The sequence below is a fragment of the Enoplosus armatus genome, chromosome 6 (genome assembly GCF_043641665.1).
Source record: "Enoplosus armatus isolate fEnoArm2 chromosome 6, fEnoArm2.hap1, whole genome shotgun sequence".
Classification (NCBI taxonomy): domain Eukaryota; kingdom Metazoa; phylum Chordata; class Actinopteri; order Centrarchiformes; family Enoplosidae; genus Enoplosus; species Enoplosus armatus.
This window is the reverse complement of record NC_092185.1, coordinates 1,264,862-1,286,403: the sequence shown is the minus strand read 5'-3', so window position 1 is coordinate 1,286,403 and position 21,542 is coordinate 1,264,862. Positions and strand designations below refer to the sequence as shown.

The window sequence follows — 21,542 nt, the reverse complement described above, 5'->3', positions numbered from 1 at the left end:
TCCTCAGGTTTGCTCACAGTGTTGACTAAGCTATATTTTTTAAAATTGAACTAGTTCCAAGAAGTTTCACTGGTGACATCAGAGATCTGCATTTTGCTTAAATAAAGTTATATGACATAATTCTTACACATGCATGACAGATAAGGCAATTAAAGTTTTGTGAAGCCTTGAGTCTGTTTGCTCAGTGCATCTCATATCACTAGGAGGAACAGAATGAAGAACACTAAGAAAGGTAATATTTCCTTTTAATACACATACCCTGAGATTTCAACTCATTGAAAACGCAGAGATATTGTCCTCTGGGGAACAGCTATATGAATCTCTGGGATAGCACACCTGATGGTAATTCTGCTGCGTTTCGAAGCTGTCAAGCAATTCATTATAGATGTAAAATGTCATGGTTCTCATTCCAGTGAGAAAACTAGAGAAGACAACAGGAAAATCAAATCAATTTAGGTTGTTTTCAGAGTGGCACCTATGAAATGTGTCATATACATGTCTTGAAGCTGAATGGCTCTCAAGACTACATTTACAGTCACACTCTTCACAACCTATTACACAGCTTTGTAATGCATTCAACATTTGTGGAATATTTTACAGCTAAGATGCCCAAAGGTGAGTACTTTCATATGTGATGTCTTTGGGATTATAGTAGAGAATTAATCAACAGGTCGTTATCCTACTAGTAACATTGGTGTCATGTTATGTATGAAGCATTTTCACTGCTTTAAATTATCCTTCTGCATTAGTAAGCGTGACCGTAAGAATGGAGATGGTTTGTTTTGACATTTTTCATCCATATTTAGCACTGTAATTATTTTGTTAAGTGTTTCCCTCATACTTGCTTCTCCTGTGGAGGAAAATAAGAAGCAACTCTGAATCTGCTTGTGTATTTCAGGCCATTTGTTGTAGCAGAAAAGACAGCCTTTGTTCTCTTAGCTCTCTACCTTTCAAGTCCTGCTTAGTCTTGTAGGTACCATAACTTTATCTTAAAAATAGTGCTAGTGTGGTGCTAACATCTCTGATTTGTGATATGATGCAACCATGCTCATTCAGTCTTAACAGAATTTTTATTTTTGGGACCGACTAACTTGCATCATCTTGCAGTATCTAAAAACATTTCAGCCTTGGTGCCATCGTTTGTGAAACATTCACCTGTACTTTCCCGTTTTGGAGCTCAAGGAACAAGTAGTCCTCTATTCCTGCAGCCAGCAAAAGCAGCCCACTTCGCCGACTCGTCTTGATCTGTAGTGACAGGTGGAAGGTGGCGACGTCTTGGAAGACTTGTAAACTGCAGAAGCTGTCCCCAAAGTAGGATTCTGTGAAGATTGAAAATATAGCATAGCATATAAAAGATAAGCAAAGATGAGTAGACATTATGTTAGCTTAGAAGTCAAAGGCATACTACATAACTGCAACAATCGGCGGTTTTCACTGTGTCACCCAACACAAACACCTTTTCTTTGACTTTTGAATAAAGACAAAAAATGTCACTTCAGTCTTCTGAAATTCTAGTAGCGAAAAATAAAAAAGCCTCATTTCACAGTTTGCATTCTTTACACTGTAGCAACATAACAAGGCTCACTACACTGGGCTAACACAGAAAGACACCTGCATACGATGCTATGAACTCATCCTACAACTGCTGGATGGCAACCCTGTGACTTCTAACGAGGAAGTTTGGAGAAACCAATTATATGAGCATTTTTCTGAGTCTCATGTTGCAGTGCAACTTGCTCTGGATTGATTTCTATATTATCAGGTGTCCTCCAGCTGCTAGTGGCTGAAGAGGAGCTCCTCTGGCCTCAAAGGGATTCTCTCACTGAGACATCAGTCATTGCCCCTGTGGAGGTTTTCCGGGCATATAGAGTCTTGGGGTGCAGGGTTTCCCAGGCTTGAGCTGTCTCCGTTTCCAATGATATGCAAATTCAGCCACCTGCCTCGGACTATGCTCTCCGGGGCCCTCGACAAAATGTAAACCATGGAGGAAGTCAATTATTTCTCAGTGCACATGCTCTGAAATTAAACTGGACCACCTCCAAGACCCCGTTTCCTCAGCATGGGTTTTCCACGGCCTTAGCCAAGAGATATAGAAAGGGGGCTTTCCATTAGCCACCCACTCACCGCCACATGGATGATAGTTCGAGACACAGAAACTCATTGGAACACAGCAAAGAAGGCAGTCTTGTGATCACACAATGCTAATGCTTTGGCATATTGAAGCAGAGAGAGAGAGAGACGTTGCTGTGTCAAAGTTAGAACATTCCTATGAGATCATGAGGACCAAAATATTCCCTCAGAATCAACAGTAGCATCCAGCAGCCGAGCAGGATGGTGGGCTTGATGCCATGAGGCAAGAATCTCACAGAATAACTCCTCAGACACGACTGAGTCAGAAAATAGGAGAGGAGAAAATAAAACATTCATAGCTATAAATGGAAAAAGTATTTTCTCAAGAAGGTGTCCATGTGAGAGCAAATGTGTGTGTGTTTCTAAAGGGCAGCTTGAGTCTGTGTATCTACATTAATGCCACGCTGCCAACTTCAAAACACCGAAGGGTACATTTGTCCTTTGGTTTCTCTTCCTGTAAATGAGCCCCTCGTCCTAGATCTGCAACAAACACTGGAAATGTGAACAAACACAATCATTTTGATGTCAGCAAGGACGAAAGCACAGCTTTTATCGTCGGGCCCACGCTTTTGTGATTTCACTAAGAGGCATTTGCTTTTGGTTCCAAGGCTGCTCTGTCATGAACAAAGTCAGTGATGAACGGTCTCAGCACAGGGCCAAATACACAGAGACTTTCAATTATACACGGCTGCACAGCACCGGCCTCCTGCAGCCAAAGAAACGCCATGTTGGTGGCTCTCAGAAATAAATATCCCAGGCAAACTGTTTTTGACATTATCACATGTTGAACTTCACACATTGAGGGAACAATAATGAACTAAAGGAAATTAGAGAAAACTAGCAAAACTAAAGCAATGAAATCCTTCCTGGTAAATCAAAATGAGAATGGAGCTGAACATGCAAATATGATTTGTATTACTGAGTTGAAATTATCACAGTTATACATCATTTTCAAAATGTCACTTTTCAGAGGCTATTATTGTTAGCTGTTACTGACTGTGCCAGAGGCTATTATGGTACAGTTCAGAGAGTTTCTGGTAAGGCTAAGGTATTCGAAATGAAAGACTAGGGCTAATTGCACAGGAGCCTCCAGGCTGAAACTGAAAAATGGGGGAACAGAATCTTTTCTTACAGGCAATTGCATTAACAAAGAAAATCGCAATGAGCTCCATGGTTCTTAAACCCGAGCTTTTGTTGGATTGTTCACTGAGCATGGGGATAAAAAGCTGAAGGAGAGAGCGATGCCAAGACAATTCTGCCTGGGGATTTTCTGGTTCAAATTCAGCTTGCTGCTGTTGCCTTCAGGAAAAGGAGCACATTTTCTAATGATACACACAATAGCTTTACTCTCTGCAGTGTACCTGGACCTGGAATTCATTAGTTCCCAAGCTAAGCTGTGTAAAGCTCTGTATAGAATAGGTTTCATGTAAGAAAAGCACATTTTCAGTATGCTATCTGTGTAAATGCCCTGCTCTCTGACACTCCTTTTGTCTCTGCGCCCTTGCTGAAACTGTTCCTGTGTTCACACAGGACTCATAAAAGGACTCATACCAACAAGATGAAAGAAAAACATAATCATGAAGGGCTTTTGAGAATGAGAATGTGCATCAAAAAAAGTCTGTTTTCTACAGCAACACAACACTCAGCTATATTCTCCATCTTCCTTGGGGCTGGGGTGTAGATGGGATCTAGCTGAGGTGATTGCGCTGACAAGGCATCATTATCTGTAAAGGATCATCCCTGCTCCTTAAGAGTGTAAGCTGGAGCTGTGAAGCTGCTGCCACACTTGGTGTCAGTCTCTGTGTGGAGGTTTAACCACCTAAGAGGATGGTCTCTGATCCCCTTTAGCTACCACACCCCTCCTCACACTACTTTATTGTGCGTCAAGCAGAATCCTGGTCTCAGGCCAATGCAGATGGCTATAATTTGATGACTGACTATGCTTGTATTTATAATGCTCTGAGGAAACTGAGTCTTCCTCTCTTTCACAGACGACTGAATGAATTACCCTGTTGTCTTTCTTTCCCTTTCCTCCTCCTCCTCCTCCTCTTCGCCATCCTCTTTTGGTCTCAATCTAGCGACACATGTCCGGATAAGCTACGGGGAAGAGAGACACGCTGACCACAAGTGCAGGAAGATTGGAGACACTCAGACGACTCTGTGTCCCGTGACTTGTTTGTGCCGATGAGTCAGAGTCATTTCAGCCCTGATTGTATTGGTCACCAAAGAAAAGTGTCTAGTCTGTATTGGTTTCACTTATGTTAGCGTTAACTGAAACACAGCAACACACAATGGTATCATTTTATAAACATGACGGTCCACATGTCTTTCAAATAATATCATTTGCTTGTTTAAAATGTTATACAGAAGCAAGGATACAGTGCGTGTTCCTCTACAACAGTTTTGCCATGGTAACACTGCCTGGAATCCAAACAAACCACCTACTTGCGTAACCTGTGGTTGAGCCACGGTTAGCTGGACTATAAATAGTGGTTATGTTGGTCATTTGTTTCCTTTGCTGGGCTGTGCCTACTACAACAGGGCTTCTGGATATAATTATATGAAGGATAGGGTGTTGTTAACCATAGATAGAATTGGAGAGCTTTTAAGGGTGTAATAGCATTTACCATATGGCAACACGGCCATTACCATGATGAGCAATTACAACTCTCACAAGGGTCAATGGCACTTGTGCTTGTGATAAACATTAGTTTTCCCGTTATGTCTGCAGATAGCAACCCAGTGGACTATCAGAACATGGATTATGATATATAGGAGAATCTACTAGTGCTGGATCAATTGACAGATCGACTGTCAGAAAAAACTGGTGAACAAGTTTGAAACAATGCCAAACATAGTTAGTTTCAGCTTCACATGAGAAAATAATGATAATTGTGAATAGAATACCTTTGGATTTTTGTTACCAATCAAGCAATTTGATTAATAAAAAATATAATCAATAAAACAGATTAATCTATAATGAACGTAATCACTAGTTGCAGATGTTTAATCTACTGTAATATAAATATTTTATGTTACAAATCGTGCACTACACATTCAGTAACTTCGTTGTAGTTTGTCTGTGATACCAGAGCCAGAGAGTCTCCCAGAAGTCACGTCTACATTATATATAAATATGTCTCCAGAGAAATGCAGCGCCACCTGAATTACATTTTTTGTCAACATAATGAATTGCAAAATGTTTCTACTGAATGTATTCACAAAACATTCACAGGCAACGTATTTCTTTTCTTTTCCTCCATCCATTCTTGCTATGTGAAATCCTCCTGAAGCAATGGGAGTGTGTTAAATGTCTTTCATGCTTATGTTCAGGCATTCAGAGCGCTTGGTTTTCTTAAGCAAAGATCGCGGTCTTGGTACAATTTTTAAAAAGTCGAGCGTGACTTGAATTATGAGACGGGACACGTTTACCGTACATTTGACCAAATATCACGATCTTTCCTCAAATTTAACCAAACTACTTTTGTAGCCTAAACCTCACCACACTGTCTACGCCCACCATCCAGCCCGACCACCTCCCGCTGACTTGCTTTAATGAACCGCACACTAGCTGTTCTTGAAAGGAAGTGATCATGTTGGTGCAACATGTTTAAAGACCTGACTCTGAATACAGCAGTCTGTATAGGAAAATACTGCTAACTCCAGCACTGTTAAACAGCGGAGAGCAGGGCCACAACTCTACATACCTTGACAGTGCTGCTTTATATTGACCCCCTCCTTCCCCACTGACTTTTCAGAAGTCAACAGGGACAAACTTTTACAGGCTTTACAGAGACATTTCTCAGACCAGGCTATGTCAGTGTGAAAGCAAACACATCATTTTAGATCCCTTTCAAATCCCCACCTACCTCTGCATCCCTCTGAGAAACTCCAATGCTAGCCAGAGTGAAGAGGTACAATACATAAAAAACAGGCTTGTGGAGCCTCAGCGGGTAGCCTCCTCCCTGGCAATAATTAACTTTTCAGGCTCTCTCTCTGTAAAACTCGCACTTACACAACAGACATGGGGTGGCGGCAGCAAGGAAAAATTATGACCTTTCCCTGTGAAAGGAGAATGGCAGCGTAATGTAATTTCAGCTTAGGAAAATGGACCTGTGAGAAAAGGGAGGGAAAGCGTGGAAAGGATGTGAAAGACTCAGTGTTGTCTGGGTTTGTGCTGTTAATGCGAGAGGGGGTCTGAAAGGCTGTGTTTCTATACAAAATGAATAGGAAAAGCCTACTTTCTTTGGGGGGGGATACATAAAAAAGGAAGGGCCTTTTTCTCTGTGACTTGTTTTGTTGAGGACAACGACAGACGGGTTTGCATCTGCTGCCATTTTCTTCCTTTATCACTGGGTTGAGATGAGATTGAGAACCGGAAATCAGGAGGGATCAGAGAGGTGGAAAGTTATAGAGGAACAAGCATAGCAAGTCCGCACAACATCCAATCAAATCAGTGGAAATATACTTCAGGAACTCGGCATTGAACTCTCCTTTGCGGTCTGTACACTCTCCTGCACGGCTGCCACTGAAAATATGTCCATCAAATGTTGGCTGCATTTCAATTTCATGTTAACTTTGCTATACTGTATTTCAAGGCAACATCGAACAAAGAAATATTGTGCTACTTCCGAAGTACACAATGGGACATTCTCGAAGATTCAGCCACAAGATAAACATCTTTCCTCAAACTCAATATTCCTGTCAAATAAGGCGCGTGGCGAATTCACCGTTTGTTGGCTCATCACACTCAACTGAAAGACTGGTTGGTCATAATGACTTTGGACTGATGATCTCACTCACCTAACATTGTAAGACAAACACAGCCGTGAACAGAAGCATTGTAGTGACTCAGGGCTCTGCTGTGGTTTATGACCGGCTAATACAAAGCGTGCCTCTGTCAGCCCAGCCAAGGTACGGAAGCCATCAACCGCCAAGGTCCCAGTGGGTGGGTCCTGTTAAAATAATCCCCCCGTGACATCAGAGGACTGACCCCCCCCCCCCATACTATTCAACCTACATGCCAACTGACCCCCTCTACACTCATTCACACACACACTTTCTTTTGCCAAACACTCAAACACACTGTACTGTGATTGTTTATACGTATAGCTGTGACTTTCTCTGTTTTCCCTCAGCTAGAGCACGACTGTTTATAGACTGAAGTGAAGGACATTTTAACACACCGGTAATGAATTCCAGTGTGAAATCTCACCATGTGAAAACTGAGTAGAACAGTGTGTAAAGGGAGAGGACAGGAAGGAAGAAAGTAGTGCCAAATAGCAATGGAAATCACGTATAGACAATTAAACGTAAGACTTTTCGATGATACATTTCTCATCTTGTGGAATATAAAGTGTCTTGTACTTCTGGACCTTTACACCTGACTCATCCTTATAAATCTAATTAAAGGTCAATAAAGGATTTTCATTATCCTACAGTACTTTATTCATAAAAAAGCTTAAAGGTGAAAGAACCAACTGAGAGCACAGCATGTAACGCATGGCTGGTTCGACTGCTCTGGCTTTGTGGTAATAGCAGCAGGAAATTAGACGGCAGTTAAGTACAGCCACTTAAGTTTCTAATATGTATAATGTCAACACAAAATGGAAGAGCAAAGAGGCTCTGTGTCCTGTTGCTACACCGACTGATATTAGTACGGATAATTTAACAAAATGATTTTAATGTTGGTTATTTCAAGCCCTCGTTTTCCTCTGATGCAGCTTAGTTTCAGGGGTTTCCCCTTTTTTCATGACCTCTGCACTTTCTGTCCTCCTTTTTATGTAAATCGTTTCAAAGATTTCTACATCTTTTGAATATCAAATACCACCTGTAGTCTTGAAAATGGCTCTAAAAAAGTTTGCTCCTTCACTCAGCAACAGTCATTCTCCAAAACATAACTTAGTACACGTCTTCCTCGTGTTGCGCCTTCATCGCCCCATAGTTCCAAGGCTCCACCGGATTTAGCAATTGATTGGCAAAGCAATGAATGTTGGGAACATAATGAATGTAAGTGGTGAAGAAGTGGATTATACTGCAGGCGTGACTTAAAGGCTTTCCAGGACATTCTGATATGTTCCCACATGCGTTTGAATGACTCTGGATACCAACTGGAATCCAATGTAACTAACAACAGTTAGTTAGCTAACAGGCTACACGATGTCAAGGATGACACAGTAAATTCCAACAGTCTTGGACTTTACTGTGTCAAATAAACTGAACTAAATGAAACTAAACTACAGCTGCCATCCGCAACAAAGGAGCACGCTACAAACTTGTAAAGGGATTGTTTGAAATGTTGGTGAATATTATTTGCTTTCTAGTTGAGAGTTAGATGAGAACATCCATACCACACTCATCTCTGTGCTTTACTTGTAGAGCTGGAGCCAGGGCGTTTAGCTTAGCTTACCTTAGCATCAAGACTCGAAGCAGGGGGAAAGAGCTCGCCTGGGTCTCTTTAACGTTTGAAAATACATCTACCTACACCACTAAAGCTCATTATTAACATGACATAACATAATGTCGTATCTCCTTTGTTTAATCCTAAACAGAAATATGAATAGTACTATTTTCATGGGGGAGTTAGCTTCATACTTAGCGCACAGAAACGAGAGTGCTACTGATCTTCCCATCTCTTGGCAAGAAAGCCAATAAGTGTATTACAAATGTCAAACTCTTTCTTTAAGAGCACAAGTATTTGATAGTACAGAGACATTCAGTGGAGTTTTCCTTCAGTTCAGAGTTTTCCAGCTCTGACGTAAGCAGTCGCACCCAGTGTTGTGACTCAAACAACCCTCTATAATTCCTGGTACTTCACTTAATGTCAGCATACTGCACTCCTGAGACTTTTGTCCTCAGTTATTCTGAGGATTTTAATGTTTTCATCATACATACGACTGGTGCACTGTTGCACACTATGGAGAGTGTCACAGTTTTAAGTATGACTGAGCAGAGAGTCTTTCAGAGCACCACGGTTTGGTCTCATCGTTTTCCACCATCACACTTTTTTCTGGGTATTGAAAAGGTATGTCTGCATGTTTGCTCTCATCCTGATTCTTTCCAGGTCTGCCTCACTCACCGTTAACAGTCATTTCTGACATATCAATAGCTCCATTCAGCTTTCGCTCAGAGTGCCCTTATGACTGCAGTTATGAGTACGAGTGCAGGCATCAGTCACTCCACCACTAATTATCAGCATGACATTGGCTTTTCAGTGGGCTGGAAAACACTTTGCTGAGTAGCAGCTCACTATCATAAATCATTCCACTTAAACGTCAGCATGAGATTTAAGACCTGGACCCTGAGAACCTGGCTCAGCTGGGGTCCGGTGCAGAGGAACACTTGATAGAGACGGTGTTTAAGTTGGACTCGGCTTCTGTATTCTCTAAATATTTCTCAGACAGATCTCATAAATCAGCCAACCCAGTCTTTCTTTTTTCTCTGTCTTTGTCCATTTTTGTGGTCTCATGTATCAAAAATGCAAGAAGATTTGACGATTTTATGTAAAACTCACTGTTGTTTAAATGTGTACTTACGTTTTGGTACAGATACTACAACAATACTTTTTTGGAAACTCTTGGTTTCATGGGTTTCACTCCTGTGACTCAGGAGGTGGAGTGGCTTCTCCATCAATCACAGGATTGGTGGTTTGATCCCTGGCTTCTCATATCCTCATATCAAAGTGTCCTTAAGCAAGACCGCAACCCAGAGTCCCCCCCCCACAATGTCCAGGCCAGTGCCTTGCATGGCAGCTCCACCGCCATTGGTGTGTGTGTGTGAATAGGTGAATGAAAGGCCATTTGAAAAGCGCTTTGCACCATATAAATGCTGTCTATTCAACAACAAAAGCCCCCCACATTGACTTAATTGTAATTTAGTATTTGGTCAAACAATAAGTAGAAGTGTCTAAACACAAGTTTTGGTAATTGACAGTTTTTCGAAACTCAGCATGACTGACATATTTCAGGCGTTTTAATCTCACCTCTAGAGACCCTTTGTCATCAGTTTCAAGCGTCATAGCTACAAACTTTTCCATGAACAAATTTGATAGTGAGGCCTCTCTATAAATGAGGCCCCCAGTCTCACTGTGCTCCAAGGAGGGAAACTGTGATACAGAAGCTGCAGTGAAGGGGCCTCCCAAAACCCATATCCGGCTTTAACCTGGCTCTGCAAAGTCAGTGTGTGTTTGAGATCAGAGCGTCACATTAGCCCCATAATGAGAACCAGCTGAAGGCACACCACCAGACTGACCCTCTCTAGCTCAGACTGACCTCCCTCGCACCACCTCAGCCCTTCCCCCAAACCCTGGAGACACCTCTCTCTCGCTTAACTCAGCTGAATTTAGGCCCAGATAAATGCTTTATCCAGATGCTTGCTCTCAAGGCCTCCCATCGACCGGCGTTACTCTCAACCATTCCAGTGCACGCTCCCAAAGTCAGAAGTGCATGGTGCAAACATAAACACCCATGCACATATTAGTGGCCATGAACACACACATACATGCTCTCTCACTCTCTTCATCACGAGGCAGACGTCTCACAACTAAACAGTCACTCCTCCATGGCCTGCTGGCTGAGTCAGCCCACCGTCTCATTCACACAACTGTTTTCCACCACGCTACTGTCGAGGAGGCCCGCCCTGCTCCACCCAGCCCATCCAGCCACTCTTCTCCCTCCACCAGCTCAACTCTCATTCGGGAGAACCCCCCCCCCCCACCCTACTCTCACTCTTCTACCCGCCGCTTTCAACCCAAAATAAACACAGTATAACATGGAAAGCCCGGGGACTCTGCGGATCAACTTAAATAGTTCTCCAATGTTCCAGCTCTGATTTATACATCCATTTCATTTTTCCACAGTTTGCATGTTTGGTTTCATTACTGAGGTCCTGACTTGAAGATAGCTGGCACTGGTTTTAGTGGAAAATGGTGGCAGTTGGTACGTGGGGAGGTTTGAACTCTCTCCTCTTTACCTCAAACGAAAGTATTTCTGAGCTGATAAAATCAGATTTGATTCACGTCAGTAACCTTAAATACCCAAAGCTTTATTAGCAATCTTAATAGTTTGTTTTTGTTATGACAGCGACATGTGAATTATTACATACTAACCTGAAGTATGACTCAAACCAAAACAGCCACGACAGTAATGATTATTTGAAGTGGCCCAGGTGGGGATTTGTGTATTTAACCTTTCTTTAACACAGTAGATTGACTTTTTCCAGGAACGCCCTGCTCCACACACACATACACACACCGGGAAGCTAACAATGCAACAGGAGGCAAGGTCCTTCTCAAGAGGGTTATTGACGAAGGAACAAGCGCTGCTCTTTGCCTTCTCTCCCCGATTTGTTCAGCTGGTCCGGGGATCAAACCGGCAATCTTCTGGTCACAAGTCAGCTTCTTTGTCACATCTCTATGTCTCATCTCATATCTCTGCCATGTGCCTTGTGAAGTCACTCCAGCCAACACATGGCATATGAGGCTTCAACATAGAATACACACTGAATGTAAACACTGGTTTTGTTGGACCTAAATGCTCACGCCACATCTGCTGTAATGGTTTAAACATGTGGTGACAAAAATTGCCCCAGGGGGAAACAAACTGCATCCCTGCCAAATCATTTACTGACAGCGGCCACTCTGCACACCGCAGTGGGCCTGGAGGGACGCCGTGGCAACATGCGTCCTCTAACACAAGCCACTGTTTACTGTACATAACTCACGCCCTTTGGCAGCCGAGCTGTGTGCAGATGTAGCAGCAGTAGAAGTCCAACTGTGTAATCTATGATGGCTGCTCCAACCTTCACCTTGCTGGTGAAAAACAGCCATCTGTCATAGTTCTCAAAACAAAGGCTTCGCAGTTGCTGACAACAAATTCACCAGATATGTGTTGCCTGTCAAAAACCACACAACAATTCACCATGCCTGCTGAATTCTGTGCCCAGATCAGCTGCACTTTTACTCAAGATATAAATACCTACAATATGGCCGCCAACCATTCCTTCACATGGAAGCACTTTATTTACTTTTAGTTTACATCATTTGAGACAGAAGGTTCTGTCTTGGACACTACAGTTCAGGATAAAAGCAGGGTGGGAAAGTTCTACTTTGGCTTCTGCTGCATCCTCCCTAAAATCCAAAGGTGTTATTTGAGACAGGGAGGCGCAGATACCGAGTGACAAGGACCTTATTCTTATATACGTTCTAATTTAGACGATACGATGCGTAAGTAAGTTACCAAAATGACTATTGATAGGGGATCCAAACCCCTGTGATGTTGAAGAGGCTTTGTATAGTGAAATATCTGCTTCAACCCAAGAGGTTTAGTTGTTGTATACAAAGTGACTTTGCTACTGACAGGACAGGTTATTTGCATGACCGCGAAGGTCATCACTCACCAGGAAAACCTGAACAGAGATTGTCCTAAGCAGTTGAGGGAACAACCAATGCTGTCTTTTTTCTGCGGTGAAGAAGGTCTCCTTGCTTTTATGAATGAAAGGATAACTTGTGACAAGGGTCATGAGTCACATTTGAAGCCACAGTGCCACGTGTTCATGCGCATCATAGCTTGCTGAACCTCAGGGATGCCTCAAAGACAGAAAGCACAAAAACCTTCACAAAAATGTTGAAAGACAGAATGTTAAGAGAGAAAGAAATATGAGGAAAAAGACCTTGAGATACTTGGAAGCATGCTTCTGGGAGGCAGAAAAAGAAAAGTTGAGAAATACAAAGAGTTTGTGCAGAAAAATTGAGAGCTACATCAGACAGCCTTTTTCTTTTTGCTGTTCCTGTAAGTTGGCACAGAACTTCAGCAGATAGACAGACAAGGTCCTTATTACATCCAATTTGCATTTAGATGATAACAAGAGCAGGGAGCTTGAATGGGCTGTTGTTCCAACAACTTCTCCGCGTATCCAACAGATGTAATTACGAGTAATGCACCTCATTGCTTCTGACTGATTACAGTGTTATTTCTTCATTTCATCTGAGAGAAGTTGCTCATAATCTTCCTTTGTGCTTTCCCAAATGTGCATGGCTGATTCAACTAAACGCTCATCACTGTGTTTGAAACAACCATATGTATTGCAGACGACTGTGGAGAAATCAAACTACCTCCCATCGTGCACCACCCACTTCGAGGATGACAGCAGATCAGCACAGCTAATGTTGGAGGTTGACTGCTTCTCTACTGATCTATGGAGGTGTGTGTCCTGAAAGGGAAACTATTGTACGACAGTCAAGGATCTGTCTAAATTTCCAGAACACCGGATACGAGGACTAATCGTCTGTGACAGCTGGATGTAGCCTTCAGGTGTGCTCAGAGGCCATGAAGTGTAAATGCATGATCTTAACAGGGAGAAGAACAACTGCTGTGTTGGTTATGATGAACAGAAGAGAAGAGTTTTTGTGTGTTCAGCTCAACGAGATATTGATCAAGCAATAGTGAAGAATTAGTGAAGTGAGAAGAGTTACTTCAGGGGTCCAGCAGTTCTACAAGTCCTGTTCTTTATCTGCATAGATAATGTCAGGTGACGGCAGGATAAGCATGAAACTCTCCTGGTTGGATAATGGTGCTGTGAAGTGCCAACAACATGTAATTGTTATTTTTCTTACAAAGAAAAAGAAAAAACCCTGCATGTTTCAACAGCTGACATGAAGCCTCTACAGTGCTGAGGGACAAAAGCTGGGTAGGAAGGAGAACACAAGCCATTTCTCAACTGTCTCAAGGCTTTTTGTGTCTTAACTCTGCTTCATCAATAAAGTATCTAAGCATCCATAAACATCTACCTGACATATGCTCTTCACACTACACTGTGTTGGAATGTATCTGCTAATCCATATCTGGTGCATCTTGTGAGCCTGTCATCCATCATCAGACAGACAAATATTTAATCTTGCCTCGGCACAATTACGTGTACTGATGAAAGTGCCACACGGGTGAGTAATTTGAGGGTATAAGACATGTCATGGGCACAGATGGCCTGCGCAGATTTTATGCATAATACCCACATCGCTACACATAGTTTTACATACAATGCTGACAGCTCATCGGCTATATTTAGATTTATGAACACATTTGTTCATCTCATTGAGGTGCTAGATGGATATTTGCCCACTTTGTGTGATGAATATTGACAAGGCTGTCAGACTTTGATGAATCCAGGGTTTGGAGGAGCACAATGCTGAAAAACAGTGTCAATGAGAGCGAGAGAGAGAGAGAGATCATCATCGGGGGGTGAGTAACGGAGCGCTGGCAAAAGGGAAAGAGAGGAATGTGTTTTTTATTCACTGCTAGAGGCGAAAGCTCAGTTGAGACAGAGTCACTGTCTTGACTGAAGACTAAAACAAAGCCCATGACTAAAATCAATGCTCGCCTTTACAAAACTCTGCAGCCGAAAACAGAAGAGAAGCTCATAGAGGCAACCGCTGCAAACTTTGACGTGGTGGAAAACAAAAATAAACACAAAGCCCTGAGGGTTTAAACGTCTGTCCAGACAGCTGATAGTTCCACATATTGATTGTATGAAAGGATTTACTTGTTAGGAGTGAGTCTGTACTTCTAATCTGTACACAGTGAGGCTTTTTAGGCCTAACTCAGATATATCTTCACTTTTGAATACAACCTCGACCACAATAACATTCCCATTTCATACACTTACCCTACATTTAACCAGCATGCACTGCAGATTTGTCACTAAATTATCTGAAAACAAAAACAAAAAACTGTTTGAGTCAAAAGTAGTTGATGAAATACGCAGTAAACTATCAAGTGACCCTTCACTAAAGCCCGTCCCCCTTAGTTATTGTTGTTATGCAGTCTGGCACTACGTCGTATCTAATGATGGCGATTACTTTTTAGACAACGTGTCCTTGACTTCAGACAGAAACAGACAAAAGCAGGCTTCTAATTTCCGTCTGTTTTGCTGGAAGTGATGACGACTGTTGTTAGCAGATAGCAGTTAGCGGCTGCCACATACTACACTGGGGCTTTTTGCAACATGACCAGAAATCGCACAAAATAATGAAGACGGAGATGGCTAATGATGCCTCATGGCCTTGGGAGTAACACTTAGTAAATTACTAGGTAGGCAAGCTAGTAAACTGGACATGCTAACGCTTCCAGCTAAGTTAGAGCTGTCTAAAAAAACACAGCACCCTCCAAACTGTTTGGATACTGAGGATCAGTCTCACTGAGGCATGTGGACGAGTCCAAAGCTTGACAGGCCCGACGTGACAGCCAACGCTGTCAAGCTTTGATGGACATTTGCTTTGTTAATTTAAAACTATCAAAAGGAAGAGAGTGAAAAACCATTAAAAACATGACAAGTTGTGATTCATGACTGTGTTGACAGTTACAGTTTATAATCAGGTAGTAGAGCTTATTGCAGAGAAGCAATGTGAGAGTGATTTAAGCATTCTGTCATTACCTGTTCAGTCTGTTACACGCACATGGAGTCACAAAATACAGTATATTAGCATCCAGCATGCTAAGAACAAATTGTGTACCTTGTTTCAGATATGTAAATGAGTTTCATTAAAGAATCTACTTCTCTGCTGCTACTCCCTGCGGATGAGGGAAAGTATGTCATAATGGTGCTATTACAGATAACAGTCCCTTCTGGAGCAAATGTTCTGTCCTTCACCTTCTTTCTTCTCCATTTCCCCTCTAATGCTTTATGAACATGTGCTCAACATGCTGTCATTTGGCAGACATTGGCACCCTGACCACAAGTCCTGTTTAACAGTCTTGCAGGTCATTGATACAGTACTGCATATGCACTGGATGCAAGTAAAGACTTTGAATGTTGACCGACTCCTACAAATGGTAGCAAACGGGGTTTTAAACTTAAAGAAATCACAGTTACATATTGCCTTTATATTCCGTCTCCCAGGAGACACAGAGAAGCACTTCAACCTGTGTTAAAAACCTTGATCTGAATCACGGAGCCAAAGATCCAAAAGTCAGGAAAACGGTGATAATCCCTTTTTAAGGTTAGATTCTTTGGGCTTACAAGGCTTCAGGCAGGCTTTCTCTGTTATACTCGCTCTTCTTTTGACCTCCTGCAGAAATCCCCCTTGCACACCTGCATGTGGGACGTTCATTGTGATTCATTAGTTATTCCTTGAATGCTTGCCGTATAAAAGTATTTGAACTTTTTCCAAAAAGGGGAATTATCAGGCATTATGTTCCATCTGGCTCGTTTTGGAGGAGGAAGAGTTTGTGAAGATTAAACTTTTCCGTTCCCTTTTTGCCTCGTTAAAGTAAAAATGATATACTTTCACCTGTAAAACGTGGGAGGAAGTGGGACAGGAGCCCTCCTGCAGTACAAACCCAAACCGTCTGCAGATGTGTTCACTGGTGCTTACCCGCTAAGTAAGCAAACCTTGCAGAATGTCAATATGTGTGAGAAGTGATGCACCACATGCTCTTAACATTCATACTGTATACTACATCTCATACCTCACAGGAAGATCAAATTCCATGCCAGCGGATATGATAGTCGTGAATCTGAGGATTAGCTTTTTGTGTATTACACAGATCTGGATCATCTGTCAAGCTGGCAACACGTTTCCTGTAAAAAGTCTCGCGTCTCTCAGCCTGTTTCAAACATCAGACAGACAAAAAAAACACTTAATAAATCTCACAACATTTCTAACCTTTGATCAATGGAGAAAGTTGATGTTTTCTTATTAGATTCTTCTTTTTTTAATTCAAGGAGTAAAATAGTTCACACATTTCTCAAAGACGTCTCTGTCAAACACACAGTTAAGTGTTGAAGTCGATCAACCGATCGGTCTGATCATCAGCAGACGTGAATCTGACTCTGAAACCTGAAACAGACGTCAGTCTTTGTGAAACGGAAACTGGAAGTGGATTAAAGCCCACTTACTGGCGAATATAAGATGTTAAATATGTTTCCATGTTTTTTTAGGATTAAAAGAAGTCCCTGACATCACCTGTGATATTGTTGTCTACTTGTTTGCTCCTGTTTGAGTTTGCAGATGGAATGAAAACAGCTTACAAAACCATTAATTTACCATCCAAATAACACACGCTTACCCAGTTGAAAGCTATCCGAGTGTAATTAAAATTCCTCTGGATTTAAATACATTCTCGAGTGTGCATGCTAACGGCCCTTTTGGGAGCTTCTTGGGCTAATCGGAGAGAGACTGAGAAGTGTGTTCCTTTTGCTAATGGGTGAACACATGATTTCACAGTTCCCAATGTGATTATACTCTTATTAGGGTCAGACATTCATAAAGACTCATTAGCAATTTTCCCATCATGTGTGTGGGTGGCTGATATCATTTCTATCTCTTTTGGTGTGTGCAGTCTTCTTGCTCCGATTCCAGTGACTCAATCCTTTTGAACCAATTTGTAAGCCACAAGAGCGCTTGCACCCAAACTTAACCCAGACTTAATAACAAGCAAAAGTCCAAGCAGAAAGACAAAAACGCTGAGAGCCTCTCTTGGCGGGTTTGAAATTGCAAATGTTCAGATGATTCAGTTTTAACAGACTTTGAGGGATCGTGATATGGTTAGTTTTCTGTTAAATTAAAAACCGCTAATTTTGGACTGACGGCTTGTACACACTGCTGTTTTAGGCAAAGAACATCCCAAGTAACATATGTTGATGACAGGAGGGAGGAAGAGGTCGCCTCCGTCTGAGAAAACAACTTCTCCGATTTTAGAGCGGTTCCTACAGGTAATTCACTGCTGCTTTGTGCTCTTGTTTTATATGAAACGACTAAAAATAAAGAGCCACACTTCTGAATATCGGCAGCCCACCTGCAGAGACAGTTTACATTCGAGTTAATTGAATAATGTGCAAGTGCTCAGCGATGGCAGCGTAATTAATGGTTAACAAGCCATCGCTACACATAGTTGGCTGTGAATGAGGCTGTTTTTCTCAGACAAGTGAGACCTGGTATTTTAGGTACATATAAGTCAGTTTGGTCAGCAGTTCTGTAAAAGCTGCATGACATTTTGTTTCCCTTCTTTGAGTCATACGAAGGGTGTGGTGCTGGTTCAGGCACAGATGATTCTCAGTTCTTTAATTTACTATATTTGTTCATGCTGCATGAAGTTAGCGTCCTGTTTCATAACTTCTAATGTCAGCGGCACAGTCAAGTTGTCTAAACGTTAGCTGATATATAGATATAGTGGTTCTGATTGTTATTATTGAGAGAAATCTACATTGAATTTATTTCTAAACCATGTTTTTGGCAAACAGCTTTGTTAAAAAGTTTTTTCACACAGCAACAAAGAACACAAATATGGATAAAAATAAAACAACGGAACTGAATGTTTTGGCAGCAACAAAAGTGAGGAGCTTAAAATGTATGACTCATCCGTCTGTCTTCATGCTTCAGATGGCCACACACATGAAAACTCACACATACACACATATAAACACACAAGGATACCCACTTCCTGCTCTCACAGAATCCTCCCGATGAGCCACAGACACGCTCACTTCAATCCACTCAGGCAAAAACACACAGCCTCCGATGCAGATAAAGGACCTCCTGATTAAGAGGAAGCATATACGTGTGCTGGTGGCATGAAGGTTACAGAGGAGGCTTTATGACTGCAGGGATGTCAGTTTGAATCCCCAAATGATCTGGGGGTTGAGCGATGTCGTTTCCTCCCACTAAAAATGCGGTGCCTTTGAGCAAGACACATAATCTGCAGTTAACACTGGTGGCTCCCCAGTGGGAAAGTGCCTGATGACGTTAATGTGAAGCCGGGTGTTGCTAAGTGTTGAAAGATTCCTCATCTCTCAAGCGCTCATCACTGGCGACACCTGCCATATGGAGAGCAGATCAACAATCATGGTTTTGCCACATGAAAAACAAACATACGAGGTGTGGTGAGCAAACATAAACTGTGAGACCTTTGACAGAACTTTGGAAAACTGAATCGCACACATGGATTTAGTTCACAAACACACAACCAGCTCTGTTTTGTGTAGCTGATGATATGGAATGTGTTCATTTTACTGCGTTTGTCCTTTAACTCTGCCAAGCTTTGAGGTGGTTTTGGATCGAGGAGAAGAAGGCTCTTTTTTAAACATTTATAAGCTGCAGGGCGACTCCGTTGCAGAAGGGAGGGGCCATCCAACCCAGGCTGTGGAGGAAACCACCTCCCCCCCAAAAAACAAACCAAACAAATGGCACAAAAAGTTATTTTTCAGATGGCTACTGTAAAAGGAGTCTTTGTGTCCTCAAAAAATCTGCTCCAACCGACACTTGACTAAGTGCAGCAAAGGAAAGGGCAAATGGAAAGAAAGACTCAAAGAGAAAGTACGCAATGTACCCAGTGGGAGGAGGGGATTTTCTGGTGAGCAGCAAAAGATGTATTTTGGGGAAAAGAACTCCTTCTGGAGGCTTCTGATCCGCTGTTTCACCAGAAGGCTTTGGCGTAGTGTCAGGGCGTTGGTCTTGTTTCCAATAGCGTCACTTTCTGTGCGACAGCAGCTTCATAAGACCTTAATAAAGTGTTTTATTTTTAACTGCCTCAGTTACCTGGTGTGGCAGTGCTAACAGCAACGGTCATGTTCAATGAGAGGCTGCGGTTGAACTAAGACACACAAACTGCAAGTGTGGATGTATGTTGACCGACAACTCAGTGGAGAAATGTGTTGTGCTGTTTGTCCATGGGGAAGAAACCCATGGACACTGAGCATCTCTCTTTTAGCTGCAGTGCTAATGGACATTGGCGCTCTCGGCTGTTGCCATGCGACTACAGACGCATTTTGGCAATTTACAACAAAATTATATGCCTGCAACTTTGAGCCTTTGGTTCTCTGAGCACTTAACAACATGCCACGCTCTCAGAGCTGTCAGGAACATACAGTAAGCCATCCCTCCAACTGAAAATACTCAGCAAAATGTGTCTGCTGTGAAGACAAGGCTTCTGGTAAACATGTGAGCTCCATTTGAGAAGGGCCACTCTGATCATCACTCACTCTGTAACACAGTTCACTCACAGGTCTCACATTTATTCTTTACACGCTTGTGAAATCAAAACTTTAGCCATTAGCTGCCTCTATTTAATATGCCAGTGTTATGATTCTAGATATTGGATTTGAAACATGTATGTAACACAGCACGTCGCTTTTCAAAATTCATTCACAGCGGCCCTGTGAGTGAGTGTAAATGAGTTCTGACCTTTAGTCATGAATATATTCACAGTTGTTTATTAGAATTTAAATGAGCTTGAGGGATTGAATTCCACAGGCCAAATGAAGCCCATATATTTCTGATTACTAATGAATGCTGTTACGAAATGCACTGATTCTCGATAATCCTGCCAAAGGCATCCAATACCATCCAGCTGGCATTCAGATGTTCTACAGTTGCGCTCGATTCACCAAGAGCAAGGCCCATGGAAATAAATGCAACCTCTGTACTGCAAAGTATGGAATGTGTGAAAGATGCATTTTCAAAAACATACTTCCAAGCCAGCAGTTTGGATATAAGTAACACTGTAGAGACACGACAGCATGCTGTGGTTCATGCGCCCATGAAGTCAAATGAGGTGACCAATGTTTTGAGACATACATATATTTGTTATTGTTGTCCACTGTGTATATTACAGCGGATATGGGATATATTTAACACCCACTTACAGTATGTGATCTTTGTGGAAAACATCTAACATACATTCATGTGCTGTCGTGCAACATGGTGTAAGGATGTGCTGCTGTACATTGAATTAACTGCACAGTAAGAAATGTTAATTATGCCAACACTTCTGTCATTGGATGGGGCCACAAAACTACAGAAATTAGACTGAAGTGTCGTGAAAAAAACCAAGAGAGGAACGAGGAGGAAGCCATCATTATGAAGTCAGCAGCCTCAGTATGTTGTCAAAGCTGTCTTTGTTATCTGATTTTAATTTGATCACCATAGTTATTTATATACATAAAAGGAGAAGTCACTGCATTCGTATTTGTCACATATATATTGAGAAGATCCGTTCTTGGCGTGTGAAGAGGAGACCGAGGCCGGGTGGAGCCGGGCGGTGCAGGGCTGGTCCTGTTGGATTTGGCAATAAAATGTCCCGCTCTGCACCACCACAGCATCCTCCTCACACAATGTCTTCACAGTGGTTCACTAAAGTCATGCCATGTGCCCACATGAGACTTTAGTGCGCCTGAGGTTCAGTGGCTTAACATTATTTATTAATATTTCACTCAACAATGCAATGGGGCCCTTTTTTTCTAAACAATATATTTCTGACAGGAAGGAAGTATATTATAACTGCAACACACGACACCTGCTCACAGTTGAACCCTCATTCATAAATCCAGTACAAGCCTGTTACACTACGTATTATCCAACCCCCCCGTTTCTCCGCACACACAGACTGTTTCAGGGCCACTAACTTTGTTTCCAAATGACCTCA

General features: G+C 42.1%; 1 protein-coding gene across 1 annotated transcript in view; it reads right to left on the bottom strand.

Annotated features, from left to right (window-relative positions):
* Positions 1-21,542, bottom strand: part of cspg4 (chondroitin sulfate proteoglycan 4) — a 64,942-nt gene that overhangs the window by 30,182 nt on the left and 13,218 nt on the right. Inside the window, exon 2 of the mRNA XM_070907825.1 lies at positions 1,156-1,319. Coding sequence (XP_070763926.1) covers positions 1,156-1,319 — 164 coding nt within the window. The remainder of the gene's footprint in view (positions 1-1,155; positions 1,320-21,542) is intronic.